At 44.0% G+C, this 17473-nt stretch overlaps 1 protein-coding gene across 1 annotated transcript in view; it reads right to left on the reverse strand.

Moving 5' to 3' along the window:
- The window catches only part of LOC135522098 (nidogen-1-like), an 80117-nt gene that overhangs the window by 46880 nt on the left and 15764 nt on the right, over nt 1–17473 (reverse strand). The window contains exons 2-9 of the mRNA XM_064948058.1: nt 13004–13306; nt 12356–12588; nt 11743–12060; nt 11369–11472; nt 5607–5747; nt 5123–5374; nt 3459–3659; nt 127–360 (exon numbers count right to left, since the gene is read on the reverse strand). Coding sequence (XP_064804130.1) covers nt 127–360; nt 3459–3659; nt 5123–5374; nt 5607–5747; nt 11369–11472; nt 11743–12060; nt 12356–12588; nt 13004–13306 — 1786 coding nt within the window. The remainder of the gene's footprint in view (nt 1–126; nt 361–3458; nt 3660–5122; nt 5375–5606; nt 5748–11368; nt 11473–11742; nt 12061–12355; nt 12589–13003; nt 13307–17473) is intronic.

Genomic DNA, 17473 nt, shown 5'->3' on the forward strand with positions numbered 1-17473 from the left:
GTTAACACAACTTGCAGAACATTTGCGGAACGTGAACACAACTAGCAGAACATAAGCACAAGGTTAGCATAACATTATAGGAGAACATGAACAAAGATTAGCAGTAACACAAGGGGTTCTACTCACTGTGGATGGAGCCGATCTTATTGCTCATAGCGTAGCGGATCAGCTGGTTGCCCGAGTCGTACATGACGAAGATCTGGTCGACGCTGAGCTGCTGGGTAGACTGTACGGCCCTGACCTCCTCGTCATTAGGACAGCTCTGGTAGGTGATGGTCTGACGCCACTGGTAGGCCTTGGTCTGGACACTGCCATCCGGTAGGCTCACAGTGTAGTCGCGGTTGGAGGAGGAGGTGATCACTGAAGAGAATAGGGAAAATGGAGTGTTACTACATTGAACATCCATATACAGTTGGTATCATAAGTATTCACCACCCTTGGCTTTTTTTTACATTTTGTTGCATTACAAAGTCGGATTTGATTCTGATTTGATTTAGAATTGATTTAAATAGATTTCATTTAGAACTTTTGTCATTGATCTAGACAAAATAGTCCATAATGTCAAAGTGAAAAGAAAATGTGACACATTTTTTCCCATTAATACGAGAACTAGAATTTAGTTGTTGCATAAGAACTCGCCTCTTCTGTTTAGCCAAGCCTAAATTAGTTCAGGAGTCAAATTTGGCTTAACAAATCACATTGTATGAAATAATACGGGTTGACATTAATATTTTAGGACTACCCCTTCCTCTACATACAATATTTGTAAGGTCCCTCCGCCAAGTGGTGGATTTCAAGCACAGATTCAACTACAAAGACCAGAGAACTTTTTCAAAACCTTTATAAAGAAGGGCATTGTTGGTAGATGGGTAACAATAACAAGTCAGACATTGAATATCACTTTAAGCATGGTCTAGTAATAAGCATGCTGTGGATGATATACTGAACCACCCAGACACATCAACGATACAGTCGTCCTTCTGAACTGAGCTGCAGGACTGGAAGGAAAATACGCAGGGATTTCAACATGAGGTCATTTGTGATTTTAAATGGCTGTGATTGGAGAAAACTGAGGATGGAGCAACAACACTGTAGTGAGAATGTATACAGAATAGTCCAAAACATGTATCCTGTATGCATCTAGGCAATAAAATACTACTGCAATAAAAGCATGCATAGGAATATACTTTTTGGCCTAAACGGAAAGTCTTATATTTGGGGTTAATCCAACACAACACATCACTGAGTAATTGCCTCCTTATTGTCAAGCATAGTGGTGGCTGCATCATGGTATGGGTATTCTTGAGGCAAAGACTGGGGAGTTTTCAGGATAAATAGAAACGGGATGGAGCTAATCAGACGCAAAATCCTAGAGGAAAACCTGGTTCCTTCTGCTTTCCAACAAACACTGGGAGAGGAATTCACCTTTCAGTAGGACAACAACCTAAAACACAAGGCCAAATCTACACTGGAGTTGCTTACCAAGTTACAGTTTGACTTACAGTGCCTTTTTCCACATTTCAGGCTTCAAACATAAAGATATAAAACTGTATTTTTTTGTGAAGAATCAACGACAAGTGGGACACAATCATGAAGTGGAACGACATTTATTGGATATTTCAAACTTTTTTAACAAATCAAAAACTGAAAAATTGGGCGTGCTAAATTATTCAGCCCCTTTACTTTCAGTGCAGCAAACTCTCTCCAGAAGTTCAGTGAGGATCTCTGAATGATCCAATGTTGACCTAAATGACTAATGATGATAAATACAATCCACCTGTGTGTAATCAAGTCTCCGTATAAATGCACCTGCACTGTGATAGTCTCAGAGGTCCGTTAAAAGCGCAGAGAGCATCATGAAAAACAAGGAACACACCAGGCAGGTCCGAGATACTGGATAATGGAAGGAGTATCAGACCACTGCAAATCTACCAAGACCTGGCCGTCCCTCTAAACTTTCAGCTCATACAAGGAGAAGACTGATCAGAGATGCAGCCAAGAGGCCCATGATCACTCTGGATGAACTGCAGAGATCTACAGCTGAGGTGGGAGACTGTCCATAGGACAACAATCAGTCGTATATAGCACAAATCTGGCCTTTATGGAAGAGTGGCAAGAAGAAAGCCATTTCTTAAAGATATCCATAAAAAGTGTTGTTTAAAGTTTGCCACAAGCCACCTGGGAGACACACCAAACATGTGGAAGAAGGTGCTCTGGTCAGATGAAACCAAAATTGAACTTTTTGGCAACAATGCAAAACGTTATGTTTGGCGTAAAAGCAACACAGCTCATCACCCTGAACACACCATACCCACTGTCAAACATGGTGGTGGCAGCATCCTGGTTTGGGCCTGCTTTTCTTCAGCAGGGACAGGGAAGATGGTTAAAATTGATGGGAAGATGGATGGAGCCAAATACAGGACCATTCTGGAAGAAAACCTGATGGAGTCTGCAAAAGACCTGAGACTGGGACGAAGATTTGTCTTCCAACAAGACAATGATCCAAAACATAAAGCAAAATCTACAATGGAATGGTTCAAAAATAAACATATCCAGGTGTTAGAATGGCCAAGTCAAAGTCCAGACCTGAATCCAATCGAGAATCTGTGGAAAGAACTGAAAACTGCTGTTCACAAATGCTCTCCATCCAACCTCACTGAGCTTGAGCTGTTTTGCAAGGAGGAATGGGAAAGAATTTCAGTCTCTCAATGTGCAAAACTGATAGAGCCATACCCCAAGCGACTTACAGCTGTAATCGCAGCAAAAGGTGGCACTACAAAGTATTAACTTAAGGGGGCTGAATAATTTTGCACGCCCAATTTTTCAGTTTTTGATTTGTTAAAAAAGTTTGAAATATCCAATAAATGTCGTTCCACTTCATGATTGTGTCCCACTTGTTGTTGATTCTTCACAAAAAAGACAGTTTTATATCTTTATGTTTGAAGCCTGAAATGTGGCAAAAGGTCGCAAAGTTCAAGGGGGCCGAATTCTTTCGCAAGGCACTGTAAAATTTGCTTGACAATCTATGGCAAGACTTGAATATTTCTGTCTAGCCATGATCCCAAACACCTTGATAGAGCTTGAATAATTGTTTTAATAATAATGGTCAAATATTACACAATCCAGGTGTGCCGAGTTCTTAGAGAAGTTATCCAAGAAGACTCACAGCTGTAATTGCTGCCAAAAGTGTTTCTAAGACAATGTGTTTCATGAAAATTAAAGGAAAGACTACTATCTGGTTGCACGTAAGAGCACTTTGATTAGTAACAACATTGGGATTAATGCTGACCTTTCTTATGTGATTAGATGTACTACAAACTGTGATAGTGTCGAGTTCCAGGGTTGGCGTAAATTCCATTTAAACTCAGGAGATCAAAATAATTTTAGTTTACTTCCTGAATTGACTCAATTGACCCTAAGTCTGCATTCCAAGTTATATTGGTGTGGTCGTAACTTACGGTTGCTGCCATACTGGTAGATCTCCTTGTAGGGGTCGATCTGGACAGTGGAGCCACGTGGGACCTCAGGGAGACGGCCCTCCAGCTCGGTGCTCACCACCAGGTGGTCGTGCTCGTCGATGCCCTTGAACTCCTGCTTGATGGTCAGCCTCTCGTTGCCCGGTAAGAAGGTCACCTCGGCCTGCCTGAAGAACACACCACCTGGAGGGGGAGCGGGGGGGGGGGGGGTTGAGGGTGGTTGTGGGGTTGAGGGTGTTTTTGTGCGAGCAGAGATGGGGGTGGGAGAAGGAAAGAGAGAGACAACCAAACCTCATAGGTTCTCTTCAGCTCCTGAGCACAAATCTAGGATCATCTTGCCTTGCGCAAAAGCTAACCTCAACCATTATGTGGTGAAACACAAAACCTAGCCGTACCTAAGATCCGCATTTAGGGGCAGGTTTATTCTGCATCCCCACCCATACCCTTGAGTGTATCCCCCCACTTTTAGTTCTCCCTGGAGCCAACAACATTACACATTAAAGGGGAATATTTTGAAAGAAGTGAAGCCAGCTGGAAGCAATGAGCTTGAGCAACATTTTGAGGCCAAAAAGCAGAAAGATTAACCAAAAACGGGAACACAGAACAAATTCTCCATAATTTTCCCCATCATCGTTATACCTACAAATATTGTCCTAGTGGAAGATTAAAGCGGAGTTCAACATGTTGAGGAACGTTTCAAAAAGGGAAAGATAGTCCTAATCACTTGGCACAATTCACTCAAATGTCCACGTATACCACTCAAAAGGCCAGTAGAGAATCTACTTTCCCTGAGCAAAGAGATTGGCAGTGTCCGAATATCCTTACTTGCATTCTAAATAGAAGGCATTTTGGGTATGCAAAAAAAGAAGATTTGTAATACATATGTGAAATGTCCAAAATGTTGTATGCTTTAAATGCCAGGATGTCATACTCATTTCAGCTTTTAATCTAGTAGAATTCGCTGCATACCATTGAGGAATAGAATCGTCTTTCGAGACCAACGTGTGTTTGACAACAGCTGATAATCAGCCAAGGGGACACGCTCTACCAAAATGAGCGAATGGCGGGAATCAACACAATTGTGCATTAGATGACACATTCTCAGTATTCTCAGTATGTGCTACTTTACTGCATTTGTTTTTACTAAACAGTACATTCTTAACAGTATGTTGTACTATTAGTACACAGTATGCCATTTAGGTAAGTAAGGCAGATTTTGGACATAGGCTCTGACTATTAAAAAAATCTGTCATTCAAAGAGAGCAAATAAATCAAGCTTAACTTGAATAAATGTTGACCTAATCATCAATCCCACAGCAGTCATTCACACCTGTCTTTGAAGGACATCTCATTAGACCACAAAGACCCAAGCCCCAGGTACCATTGCTACAACGGAGGGAGAAGCTAAACCAAATGCTACCCAACACACATGAGAAAAACCTAATGTATTCAAATCATCTGCTGCCTTTTAATGACACTATGGCACTTTGTCAACTGTTTTTCCTTGATTTGTTATGAATCAAGAAAGCGAGGAATCCCTTTTGTGATTCACCCAAATGTCAGCTCTTACCTTAAAACAACTCTTAATGGCACAACATTGTGCAAGATTGACACAATGTGCAAGATAATCGTCAAACAGCTCTTACCGATGATGCTGAAGCCGTTCTCATAGCCGGGCTGCTCCAGAGCGAAAGCCCAGCCGATGACCCCTCCCAGGGAAGACAGGGGCTGCAGGGAGGGTCCCAGGCCGGCCGGAATGGTGCTGATGGCCACGTAGGCGCGCCCATCGTTGGCCACCACGTACGAGTGCAGGTCGTTGTTGGAAAGCTCCAGCGGCAAGGGCGTGTTGCCCACAAACACCCGGCCGTTCACTTTGCCGTTCATCCGCTGGGGCTTACCTGCGTGTGGAATGTGAGGAAACTAACTTCATTCGATTTGAATTCATGCAACTTTAAATGTAACTGATGTGTGACTGTGTGTCAAGCATTATCAGGCTTTCAATGTCTTTATAAAATATTGAATCATTCTTATACTTTATATCACATATTTCATTATAATGAAGGAAGCAGGCTAGCCCTAACCCTTATTACGCAAATACTGTATGTACTTTGGGTGTGGGGTTACTCCTACCTTCAGCCACACAATCCTTGCCATTGCCATAGAAACCAGGCCTACATTGGCAGCAGTAGCCATTGATGTAGTCCTTACAGTCGGCGAAGGACGAGCACTTCTGCCTGTTACTGGCGCATGTCTCAGAATTGTACGCAAACACTGCCAAAAAGAAGACAAACCATATTCTTAGAAAAATAACCATTTAGAAAAAAAGGTGCTATCTAGAACCTAAAAGGGTTATCCAGCTGTCCCCATAGGAGAAACCTTTGAAGAACTCTACATGGAACGCAAAAGGGTTCTACTGGGAACCAAAAAGAGTTCTACCTAGAATCAATAAGGATTATCCAATGGGGACTGTCAAAGAACCCTTTTGGAACCCTTTTTTTTCTAAGAGTGTAATTTCCTTGTAGTTCTTGTTTGCTACAAAATACTTTGATAGGTCGGTTAAACAAAGCAGCATGGCTCAAAACAAAGAAGCTCAAAACAAACCAGCCCGCCTTGCCCTAACTGCACACACAGAACTAACATCAACAACATGCATGATAGTTTTTCATGGTTGTACGCAAAAAGAAGACTAACTACATTCCGTTTGATTTTATGCGTTGTTTGTAACTTATTTGTTTTAACTTATTTTGTAGAAATGTTATTGCTACCATCTCTTATGACCGGAAATAACTTCTGGACATCAGAACTGGGATTACTCACCACGAACTGGAGGAAGCTTTTTCCTTTAACGAGTCAGAAGAGAAAAATATACTGCTCTCCCGGGAACAGGCCCAAATCCCCGTCAATTGCGTGTAGAAAAGACGGAGGAAAAGAGGAAGCAGATTGGGCTTCCTTTTGAGAATCCGTAGGCGAGTGAGTAAATTCCCACTGCGATCAATTCTACTTGCTAACATGCAATAATTGGAAAATGACCTACGATTACAATTATCTGACCAACGGGACATTAAGAACTGTAACATCTTCTGTTTCACCGAGTCGTGGCTGAACAACAACACAGATAATATAGAGCTGGAGGGATTTTCAAAGCACCGGCAGAACAGAGAAGCTACGTCTGGTAAGACGAGGGGTGGGAGTGTGTGTCTTTTTGTCAATAACAGCTGGTGTGGGATGTCTAATATTAAAGAAGTCTCGAGGTATTGCTTGCATGAGGTAGAGTACCTTATGATAATCTGTAGACCACACTACAGAGAGTTTAACTATATTATTCAAAGCTGTTTATTTACCACCACAGACCAAAGCTGGATCTAAGACCCCACTTAACCAACTCTATAAGGCCATAAGCAAACAAAAAAAATGCTCACCCAGAAGCAGCGCTCCTAGTGGACGGGGATTTGAATGCAGGCAAACTTAAATCAGTTTTAACAAATTTTTACCAGGATGTCACATGTGCAACCAGGGGAACAAAATCCTAGACCACCTTTACTACACACACAGAGATGCATACACAGCTCTCCCCCGCCCTCCATGGCTAAATCTGACCATATTTCTATCCTCCTGAATCATGCTTACAAGCGAAAACTAAAGCAGGAGGTACCAGTGACTCGCTCAATACGGAAGTGGTCAGATGATGTGGATGCTACGCTACAGGACTGTATTGCTAGCACAGACTGGAATATGTTCCGGTATTCTTCCAATGGCATTGAGGAGTACACCACATTAATCACTGGCTTCATCAATAAGTGCATTGATGACGTCGTCCCCACCGTGACTGTACATGCATACCCCAACCAGAAGCCAGGATTACATGCAACATCAGCACTGAGCTAAAGGGTAGAGCTGCCGCTTTCAAGGAGAGGGACTCTAACCTGGAAGCTTCTAAAAGATCCTGCTATGCCCTCCGACGAACCATCAAACAGGCAAAGCGTAAATACAGGACTAAGATCGAATCGTACTACACTGGCTCCAATGCTCGTTGGATGTGGCAGGGCTTGCAAACTATTACAGACTACAAAGGGAAGCACAGCCGAGAACTAACCAGTGACAGGAGCCTACCAGACGAGCTAAATAACTTCTATGCTCGCTTCGAGGCAAGTATCACTGAAACATGCATGAGAGCATCAGCTGTTCCGGACGACTGTGATCACGCTCTCTGCAGTCGATGTGAGTAAGACCTTTAAACAGGTCAACATTCACAAGGCTGCAGGGCCAGATGGATTACCAGGACGTGTACTCCAAGCATGTGCTGACCAACTGGCAAGTGTCTTCACTGACATTTTATTTATTTTTTATTTATTTTTTTGAATTTTTACCCCTTTTTCTCCCCAATTTCATGGTATCCAATTATTGTAGTAGCTACTATCTTGTCTCATCGCTACAACTCCCGTACGGGCTCGGGAGAGACGAAGGTTGAAAGTCATGCGTCCTCCGATACACAACCCAACCAGCCGCACTGCTTCTTAACACAGCGCACATCCAACCCGGAAGCCAGCCACACCAATGTGCCGGAGGAAACACCGTGTACCTGGCAACCTTGGTTAGCGCACACTGCGCCCGTCCCGCCACAGGAGTCGCTGGTGCCTAACACGGACGACGCTAGGCCAATTGTGCGTCGCCCCACGGACCTCCCGGTCGCGGCCAGTTACGACAGAGCCTGGGCGCGAACCCAGAGTCTCTGATGGCACAGCTGGCGCTGCAGTACAGGGTAACCTGCCTAAATGATTATTGCCCCATAGCACTCACGTCAGTAGCCATGAAGTGCTTTGAAAGGCTGGTCATGGCTCACATCAACAGCATCCACCCAGATACCCTAGACCCACTCCGATTCGCATACCGCCCCAACAGATCCACAGATGACCCAATCTCAATCGCACTCCACACTGCCCTTTTCCACATGGACAAAAGGAACACCTATGTGAGAATGCTGTTCAACACCATAGAGCCACCGAAGCTCATCACTAAGCTAAGGACCTCAGGACTAAACACCTCCCTCTGCAACTGGATCCTGGACTTCCTGACGGGCCTCCCCCAGGTGGTAAGTGTAGGCAACAACACGTCTGCCACGCTGATCCTCAACACTGGGGCCCCTCTGGGGTGTGTACTTAGTCCCCTCCTGTACTCCCTGTTCACCCACGACTGCATGGCCAAACACGACTCCAACAATATCATTACGTTTTCTGACGACACAACAGTGGTAGGCCTGATCACCGACAACGATGAGACAGCCTATAGGGAGGAGGTCAGAGAACTGTCAGTGTGGTGCCAGGACAACAACCTCTCCCTAAATGTGAGCAAGACAAAGGAACTGATCGTGGACTATAGGAAATGGCGGGCCGAACAGGCCTCCATTAACATCAGTGGGGCTGTAGTGTAGTGAGTTTCAAGTTCCTTGGTGTCCTCATCACCAATGATCTATCATTGTCCAAACACACCAAGACAGTTGTGAAGAGGGCATGACAAACCTTTTCCTCCTCAGGAAATTGAAAAGATTTAGCAAGGGTCCCCAGATCCTCAAAAAGTTATACAGCTGCACCATTGAGAGCATCCTGACCGGGTGCATCAGCTCCTGTTATGGCAACTGTTTGGCATCTGACCATAAGGCACTACAGAGGGTAGTGCGTACGGCCCAGTACATCACTGGGGCCAAGCTTCCTGCAATCCACGACCTACACTACCGTTCTAAAGTTTGGGATCACTTCGAATGCCAGCATCTCGGAGTCGCCTCTCCACTGTTGACGTTGAGACTGGTGTTTTGCGGGTACTTTTTAATGAAGCTACCAATTGAGAACTTGTGAAGTGTCTGTTTCTCAAACTAGATACTCTATTGTACTTGTCCTCTTGCTCAGTTGTGCATTGGGGCCTCCCACTCCTCTTTCTATTCTGGTGAGAGTCAGTATGCGCTTCTCTGTGAAGGGAGTAGTACATAGCGTTGTACGAGATCTTCAGTTTCTTGGCAATTTCTCGCATGTAATAGCCTTCTTTTGTCATAACAAGAATAGATTGACGAGTTTCAGAAGAAAGATCTTTGTTTCTGGCCATTTTGAGCCTGTAATCGAACCCACAAACGCTGATGCTCTAGATACTCAACTAGTCTAAAGGCCAGTTTTATTGCTTCTTTAATCAGAACAACTGTTTTCAGCTGTGCTAACATAATTGCAAAAGGTTTTTCTAATGATCAATTAGTCTTTTAATGTGATACATTTGGATTAGCTAACACAACATGCCATTGGAACACAGAGTGATGGTTGATGACAAATGTGGATATTCCATAAAAAATCTGCCGTTTCCAGCTACAATAGTCATTTACAACATTAACAATGTCTACACTGTATTTCTGATCAATTGATGTTATTTTAATGGACAAAAACTGTGCTTCTCTTTCAAAAACAAAGACATTTCTAAGTGACCCCAAACTTTTGGAAGGTAGTGCATAAAATAGATGGTGTCAGAGGAAAGCCCATAAAATTGTCAGAGACTCCAGTTACCCAACTCATAGACTGTTTTATCTGCTACCGCACGGCAAGCGCTACCGGAGTGCCAAGTCTAGGACCAAAAGGCTCCTTAACAGCTTCTAACCCCAAGCCATAAGACTGCTGAACAATTAATCAAATGGCCACTGGACTATTGCATTGACCCCCCCCCCCATTTGTTTTGTACACTGCTGCTACTTGCTGTTTACTATCTATGCAGAGTCACTTCACCCCTACCTCTAACCTGTACCCCCGCACACTGACTCGGTACCGGTACCCCCTGTATATAGCATTGTTATTGTTATGTTATTGTGTTACTTTTAATATTTTTTTACTTTAGTTTATTTGGTAAATGTTTTCTTAACTCTTCTTGAACTGCACTGTTGGTTAAGGGCTTGCAAGTAAGCATTTCACGGTAAGGTCTACACTTGATGTATTTGGCGCATGTGACAAATAAAGTTTGATTTGATTTGGTTGAGGAGAAATTGGCTTCTTCTCTTCTTGTCTTTTTAAGAAACGTGTGTGTTGAAAATGACAAACTAATTGTATAATCTATTTACATACACTACAAACGGAAAAACCTTATTTACATAAGTATTTAGACCCTTTGCTATGAGACTCGAAATTAAGCTCAGGTGCATCCTGTTTCTGTTGATCATCCTTGAGAGGTGTCTAAAACTTGACTGGTGTCCACCTGTGGTAAATTCAATTGATGGGATATGATTTGGAAAGACACACAGCCCAGCTACCCTGAGCCGACCCAGCAAAAACCAAGCCATGAGGTCGACGGAAATGTCCGTAGAGCTCCAAGACAGTATTGTGTCGAGGCACATATCTGGGGAAGGGTACAAAATATTTCTGCAGCATTGAAGGTCCCCAAGAACACAGTGGCCTCCATCATTCTTAAATGGAAGAAGTTTGGAACCAAGACTCTTCCTAGAGCTGGCCGCCCGGCCAAACTGAGCAATCGGGGGAGAAGGGCCTTGGTTAGGGAGGTGACCAAGAACCCGATGGTCACTCTGACAGAGCTCCAGCGTTCCTCTGTGGAGATGGGAGAACCTTCCAGAATGACAACCATCTCTGCAGCACTCCACCAATCAGGCCTTTATGGTAGAGTGGCCAGACGGAAGCCACTCCTCAGTAAAAGGAGTGCTGTTGTTCTTGTCTATAACTGTTCGGTACTTTGTCATGTATTTGTATGTTTATTGTGGACCCCAGGAAGAGTAGCTGCTGCATGTGCAGTAGCTAATGGGGCTCATAATAAACTATTCTAAACCAATGTTTCTGTCATGGCAATCTTGACTAATATTCTATTCCCGGTCACAATTTTCAGACACAGATTCAATTGTTGTTTCTTTCATGGCTTACCGTTAACATCAAGGTCATCATCTTCATCCACGACCACCACCTGTGGGGTTTGAGGCTCGTAGCGGGGTGGCTGCGGCTGGGCCGGCTGGACAGGCTCAAGGTAACTGGGCTGGACCGGCTCAGGGTATCTGGGCTGGTTCGGCTCAGGGTATCTGGGCTGGACCGGCTCAGGGTATCTGGGCTGGTCCGGCTCAGGGTATCTGGGCTGGACAGGCTCAAGGTAACTGGGCTGGACCGGCTCAGGGTATCTGGGCTGGTCCGGCTCAGGGTATCTGGGCTGGTCCGGCTCAGGGTATCTGGGCTCGGTCGGCTCAAGGTAGCTGGGCTGGGTCGGCTCAGAGTAGCTGGGCTGGGGCGGCTCAGAGTAGCTGGGCTGGGGCGGCTCAGAGTAGCTGGGCTGGGGCGGCTCAGGGACAACAGGGTATCTGGGCTTGTACTGGACCGGGTGGACAGTTGGGGGCAGCTCCGGTTCAGGTGTCTCCTCTTCCTCCTCGTGCTCATAGGGAGGGAATTCAATCTCCTGTTGTTCTCCAGTGTTTCTGGGTGGAAACTCTGGCACGTACTCCATCTGCCCGCCTGCCATGCCCTCCTCTGGGGACAGGTTGGTGACCTGGCCTGGGGTAATGGAGTAGAAGATCGGGGAGGTGCCGATCTCATACACCCACACACCACGCCTGCCTGAGTTTGTCTCCCTAGTGGAAGATCGAATGGATCATTATGAGACCTACCTCTATGAAGAAGCTTTATGCATATGTCAGGTTATTGTAATCATTACATAATTACCATAATGCAATGTAACTATGCAAATTCCAGGTCAAAACATAATGACAGAAACCTAACCAAGTTGTCTATGAACAACACTTACTAAGCCTATGTAAAGTTATTGGAGCATCTGGAAGCACACTATAGAAATCCAACCAATCAACCAACCAATCAACCACCCTAACGAACCCACCAACCAGACCACCCACAAACCAATCAACTTACTCGGAGAGCTGTCTGACGGACGTCTCGTTGTCGGTGGCAATGCGGTAGTAGGGCCCCGGGCTGCTGCTCCAGTTGAACCAGCCCTTGACCCGGCCCTTGATGAAGCCGGTGTGGACTGGCTCGCTCTGGCCCGCCACAGGCGTGGAGCTGTACTGCAGCCCCTCCCTGGGGTAGAACAAGATGGCGTAGGAGGCGGACGCCATGGACGCCACCACCAGCTGGAACGTGTTTCTCTACATGGTAAAAAGAAAAGATAGAGGGAAACTGAGTCCTAGCACCCTATTACTTCTTTAGTGCACTACCTTTGAGTTTGGCTTGGTAGAGGGAACTAAATATGTAACAAAAAAAATCTATGTAGTCCACCACAAAAACTACAAACAAGTAACACAGTTGGAAAGATGATGTAACCATGAGTAACATCACTGTAATTATAATGTGCCTCCATACCTGTAACTACATTGTACAATGTATGGGTTTTAGGAAACTTCATATAGAAAATATGGTCTCAAATTATAATTTCAAGTGCTGTCCATATCAATGTGGCATTAAAACAAGTTTATCAACTGTTCAGTATATCCAATGACATATTTTAAAAGACAGAAAATTAATATGACCCTATCTAGGCCAAGCGATGAGGGTCGTCCTTACCTTTCTGTCCAGCCCATCTCCTCGACCAGGCACGCCGTGGGCCGCCACGTTCTCCCATGTGATGATTAAGGCGTGGGTGGGCTTGATCTCATCGTCCTGAGGGAATGCCTGGTTGATGTGGTCAGTGGTCCGGAGAAGCATGGAGGGTCTGCTGTCCTGTCGGTAGTACACCTTCCCCACTCCGTCGCTGTTGTCCAGATCTCCGAGGAAAACCGCTATCATTCTGAAGCTGGCAGGCATCTTTCCTAGGTACTCAGACTCCACCTGAGGTTCTTCTACTGACAGAAAGCCATTGGTGTTGATCTGGGATTGGATGATCACAAATGTGTTATTATCAGCAAAGACATGGATGCAAATTTCTCTGCAACTTCAACATTTTCTCATAACGCCAAAGTTAAATATAGCCTAGAGTTCAAATAGGTTTTTGGATAATGATATTTTTGAACCACAATGTGGTTGAGGTCACAATTGTCAATGTCCATGATACAATTGGAGATCCTGTCACTTTTTACCCCAAAACTGCTGGGAATGACCGGCTGTGGGGTTCAGAAAGTTAATTTTATCATGATGACTTCAACTAGAATTGAAATCTCAGGAATTTTAAGAGAACCCTATCCTGCTGCAAACTCGGTTAAGTAAATATCCAGATGTACTGCACGGTCAGGGTCCTCGTGAAAATAGTTGTAAATCTTAACATGCCATGACCCCTCATTCACATTAGTTAAGGCCTCCCCCCCCTCACTCCATGTTCCCTGGGGGATCTCTCTCCCCCTATTGTGAAAGATGTCTGAGGTTTCCCCTACTGATCTAAGATTAGTATATTCTAGAGCAGACCTTCTAAATGTGATATGGTTCCCCTACTGATCTAGGAACAGTTCAACCTGGACAAGGCCTGACTGCTTTATTTATACACTACACGACCAAAAGTATGTGGACACCGGATTGTTGAACATCTTATTCTAAAATCTTAGCCATTAATATGGGGTTGGTCCCCCCTTCGCTGATATAACAGCATCCACTCTTAGGGGAAGGCTTTCTACTAGATGTTGGAACATTGCTGCAGTTTCCAGTCAGTCACAAGAGCATTAGTGAGGTCGAGTACTGATATTGGGCGATTAGGCCTGGCTCACAGTCGGCATTCCAATTCATCCCAAAGGTGTTTGATGCTGTTGAGGTCAGGTCTCGTTGCATGCCAGTCAAGTTCTTCCACACCGATCTCAACAAACCATTTCTGTATGGACCTTGGTTTGTGCACGAGGGCATTGTCATGCTGAAACAGGAAAGTGTTACCACAAAGTTGGAAGCACAGAATCATTTAGAATGTCATTGTATGCTGTAACATTCTAAACGTATGCCTTCACTGGAACTAAGGGGCCTAGCCTGATCCATGAAAAACAGCCCCAGACCATTTTTCCTCCTCCATCAAACTTTACATTTTGGTGCCATCGGGCAGGTAGCGTTCTCCTGGCATCCATGAAACTCAGATTCTTCCATTGGACTGCCAGATGGGGAAGCGTTATTCATTACTCCAGAGAATGCATTTCCACTGGTCCAGACTCCTAATGGCGGCGGGCTTTACACCACTCCAGCCAAGGCTTGTCATTGTGCATGGTGATCTAAGGTTTGTGTCTGGCTGCTTGGCCATGGAAACCCATTTAATGAAGTGTCCAACTAACAGTGATTGTGCTGACGTTGCTTCCAGAGGCAGTTTGGAACTTGGTAGTGAATGTTGCGACTGAAGACAATCGATTTTTACGCTCTACGTGCTTCATCACTCGACAGTCCCGCTCTGTGAGCTTGTGTGGCCTATCACTTAATTTCCACTTCACAATAACAGCACTTACAGTTGACCGGGGCAGCTCTCGCAGAATTTTTACGAACTGACTTGTGCCACGTTGAAAGTCACTGAGCTCTTCAGTAAGGACAATGTACTGCCGATGTTTGTCTATGGAGATCGCATGGCTCTGTGCTAGATTTTTATACACCTGTCAGCAACGGGTGTGGCTGAAATAGCCAAATCCTCCAATTTGAAGGGTTGTCCACATACTTTTTTCCCACATTTTGATACATTACAGCCTTATTCTAAAATTGATTGAATAAAAACATTACCTCAATCTACAAAAAATACCCCTTATTGATGAAGCGAAAACAGATTTTTTGAAAGTGTTTGCAAACATATAAAAAATGTAAAACAGAAATACCTTATTTACAAAAGGATTCAGACCTTTTGCTATGAGACTCGAAATTCAGCTCAGGTGCATCCTGTTTTCATTGATCAACCGTGAGATGTTTCTACAACTTGGAGTCCACCTGTGGTAAAATTAAATTAATTGGGCGTGATGTGGAAAGGCACACACCTGTCTATATAAGGTCGCACAGTTGACAATACATCAGAGCAAAAACCAAGCCATGAGGTTGAAGGAATTGTCCGTAGAGCTCTGTGACAGGGTTGTGTCGAGGCACAGATCTGGAGAATTTTTTTTGCAGCATTGAAAGTCCCCAAGAACACAGTGGCCTCCATCATTCTTAAATGGAAGAAGTTTGGAATTACCAAGAGCTGGCCGCCTGGCCAAACTGAGCCATCAGGAAAGAAGGGCCTTGGTCAGGGAGGTGACCAAGAACCCGATGGTCACTCTTAATAGAGCTCCAGAGTTTCTCTGTGGAGATGGGAGAAACTTCCAGAAGGACAACGATCTCTGCAGCACTCCAGCAATCAAGCCTTTATGGTAGAGTGACCAGATGGAAGTCACTCCTCAGTAAAATACACATGACAGTCCCCTTGGAGTTTGCCAAAAGGCACCTAAAGGACTCTCAGACCACGAGAAACAAGATTCTCTGGTCTGATGAAACCAATATTAAACTCTTTGGCCTGAATGCCAAGCGTCATGTCTGGAGTAAACTAGCATCATGTTGTGGGGATGTTTTTCAGCGGCAAGGACTGAGCAACTTGTTAAGATTGAGGGAAAGATGAACAGAGAAAAGTACAGAGAGAACCTTGATGAAAACCTGCTCCAGAGCGCTCAGGATCTCAGACTGCGGCGAAGGTTCACCTTCCAACAGGACAACAACCCTAAGCACACAGCCAAGACAATGCAGGAGTGGCTTCGGGACATGTCTCTGAATGTCCTTGAGGGGCCCAGCCGGAGCACGGACTTGAACCCGATCAAACATCTCTGGAGAGACCTGACAATAGCTGTGCAGCAATGCTCCCCATCCAACCTGACAGAGCTTGAGCGGATCTGCAGAGAGGAATGGGAGAAACTCCCCAAATACAGGTGTGCCAAGCTTGTAGCAACATACCCAAGAAGACTCGAGGCTGTAATCGCTGCCAAAGGTGCTTCAACAAAGTACTGAGTAGAGTCTGAATACTTAAGTAAATGTGATATTTCAGTTGTTTTTTTATACATTGGCAAAAAAAACAACTGTTTTTGTTTTGTCATTATGAGGAATTGTTTATACATTGATGAGGGAAAAAAATATTTAGAATAAGGTTGTATTGTGGAAAATTCAAGGGGTCTATATACGTTCTGAACGCACTGTAGTGTAGTCAAATCATAATAAAGAACAGAGAAGAAAAACTGGTCTAAGGTCAGTGGTTGGGAATTTCCTCCTATACTGTGAAATATGGATATGGGTCATTGACCTATATTGTATTGTGATACACTGAGTATACCAAACATTAGGAACACCTTCTTACTATTGATTTGAACTGCAAAAACAGTAAATACTATTGTCGTATACTATAATATTTACAGTTAAATATAGTATATATTTTTTTTATATACTATAGTAATTAATGTCGTGTTTTTGCAGACTGTACTATAATGTAGTATTTGCGGAAATTACTGTAGTACAGTGTCTTCAGAAAATATTCACAACCCTTGACTTTTTACAGTTGTGTTACAACCTGTATTTAAAATAGATGTTGTGTTACTGGCCTACACACAATACTCCATAATGTCAAAGTGGAATTATGTTTTAATCAATTTTTACAAATGAATAAAAAATTATACCTGAAATATCTTGAGTCAATAAGTATTCAACCACTTTGTTATAGCAAACCTAAATAAGTTCAGGAGTAAAAATTAGCTTAACAAGTCACACAATTGTCACGTTCTGACCATAGTTCTTTTGTGTTTTCTTTGTTTTAGTGTTGGTTAGGACATGAGCTGAGTGGGCATTCTATGTTGTGTGTCTAGTTTTTCCATTTCTATGTTTGGCCTGATATGGTTCTCAATCAGAGGCAGGTGTTAGTCATTGTCTCTGATTGGGAACCATATTTAGGTAGCCTGTTTTGTGTTGGGTTTTGGTGGGTTGTTGTTTCCTGTCTTCTGTCTTCGTGTCTATGCACCAGATAGGACTGTTTCGGTTGTTCACATTTGTTGTTTTGGCATTTTGTAGTGTTCACGTTTGTGGTCTTTATTAAACATGTTGAACTCTAACCACGCTGCGCTTTGGTCCGATCCTTTG

This window comes from Oncorhynchus masou, chromosome 4 (assembly GCF_036934945.1).
Source record: "Oncorhynchus masou masou isolate Uvic2021 chromosome 4, UVic_Omas_1.1, whole genome shotgun sequence".
Classification (NCBI taxonomy): Eukaryota; Metazoa; Chordata; class Actinopteri; order Salmoniformes; family Salmonidae; genus Oncorhynchus; species Oncorhynchus masou.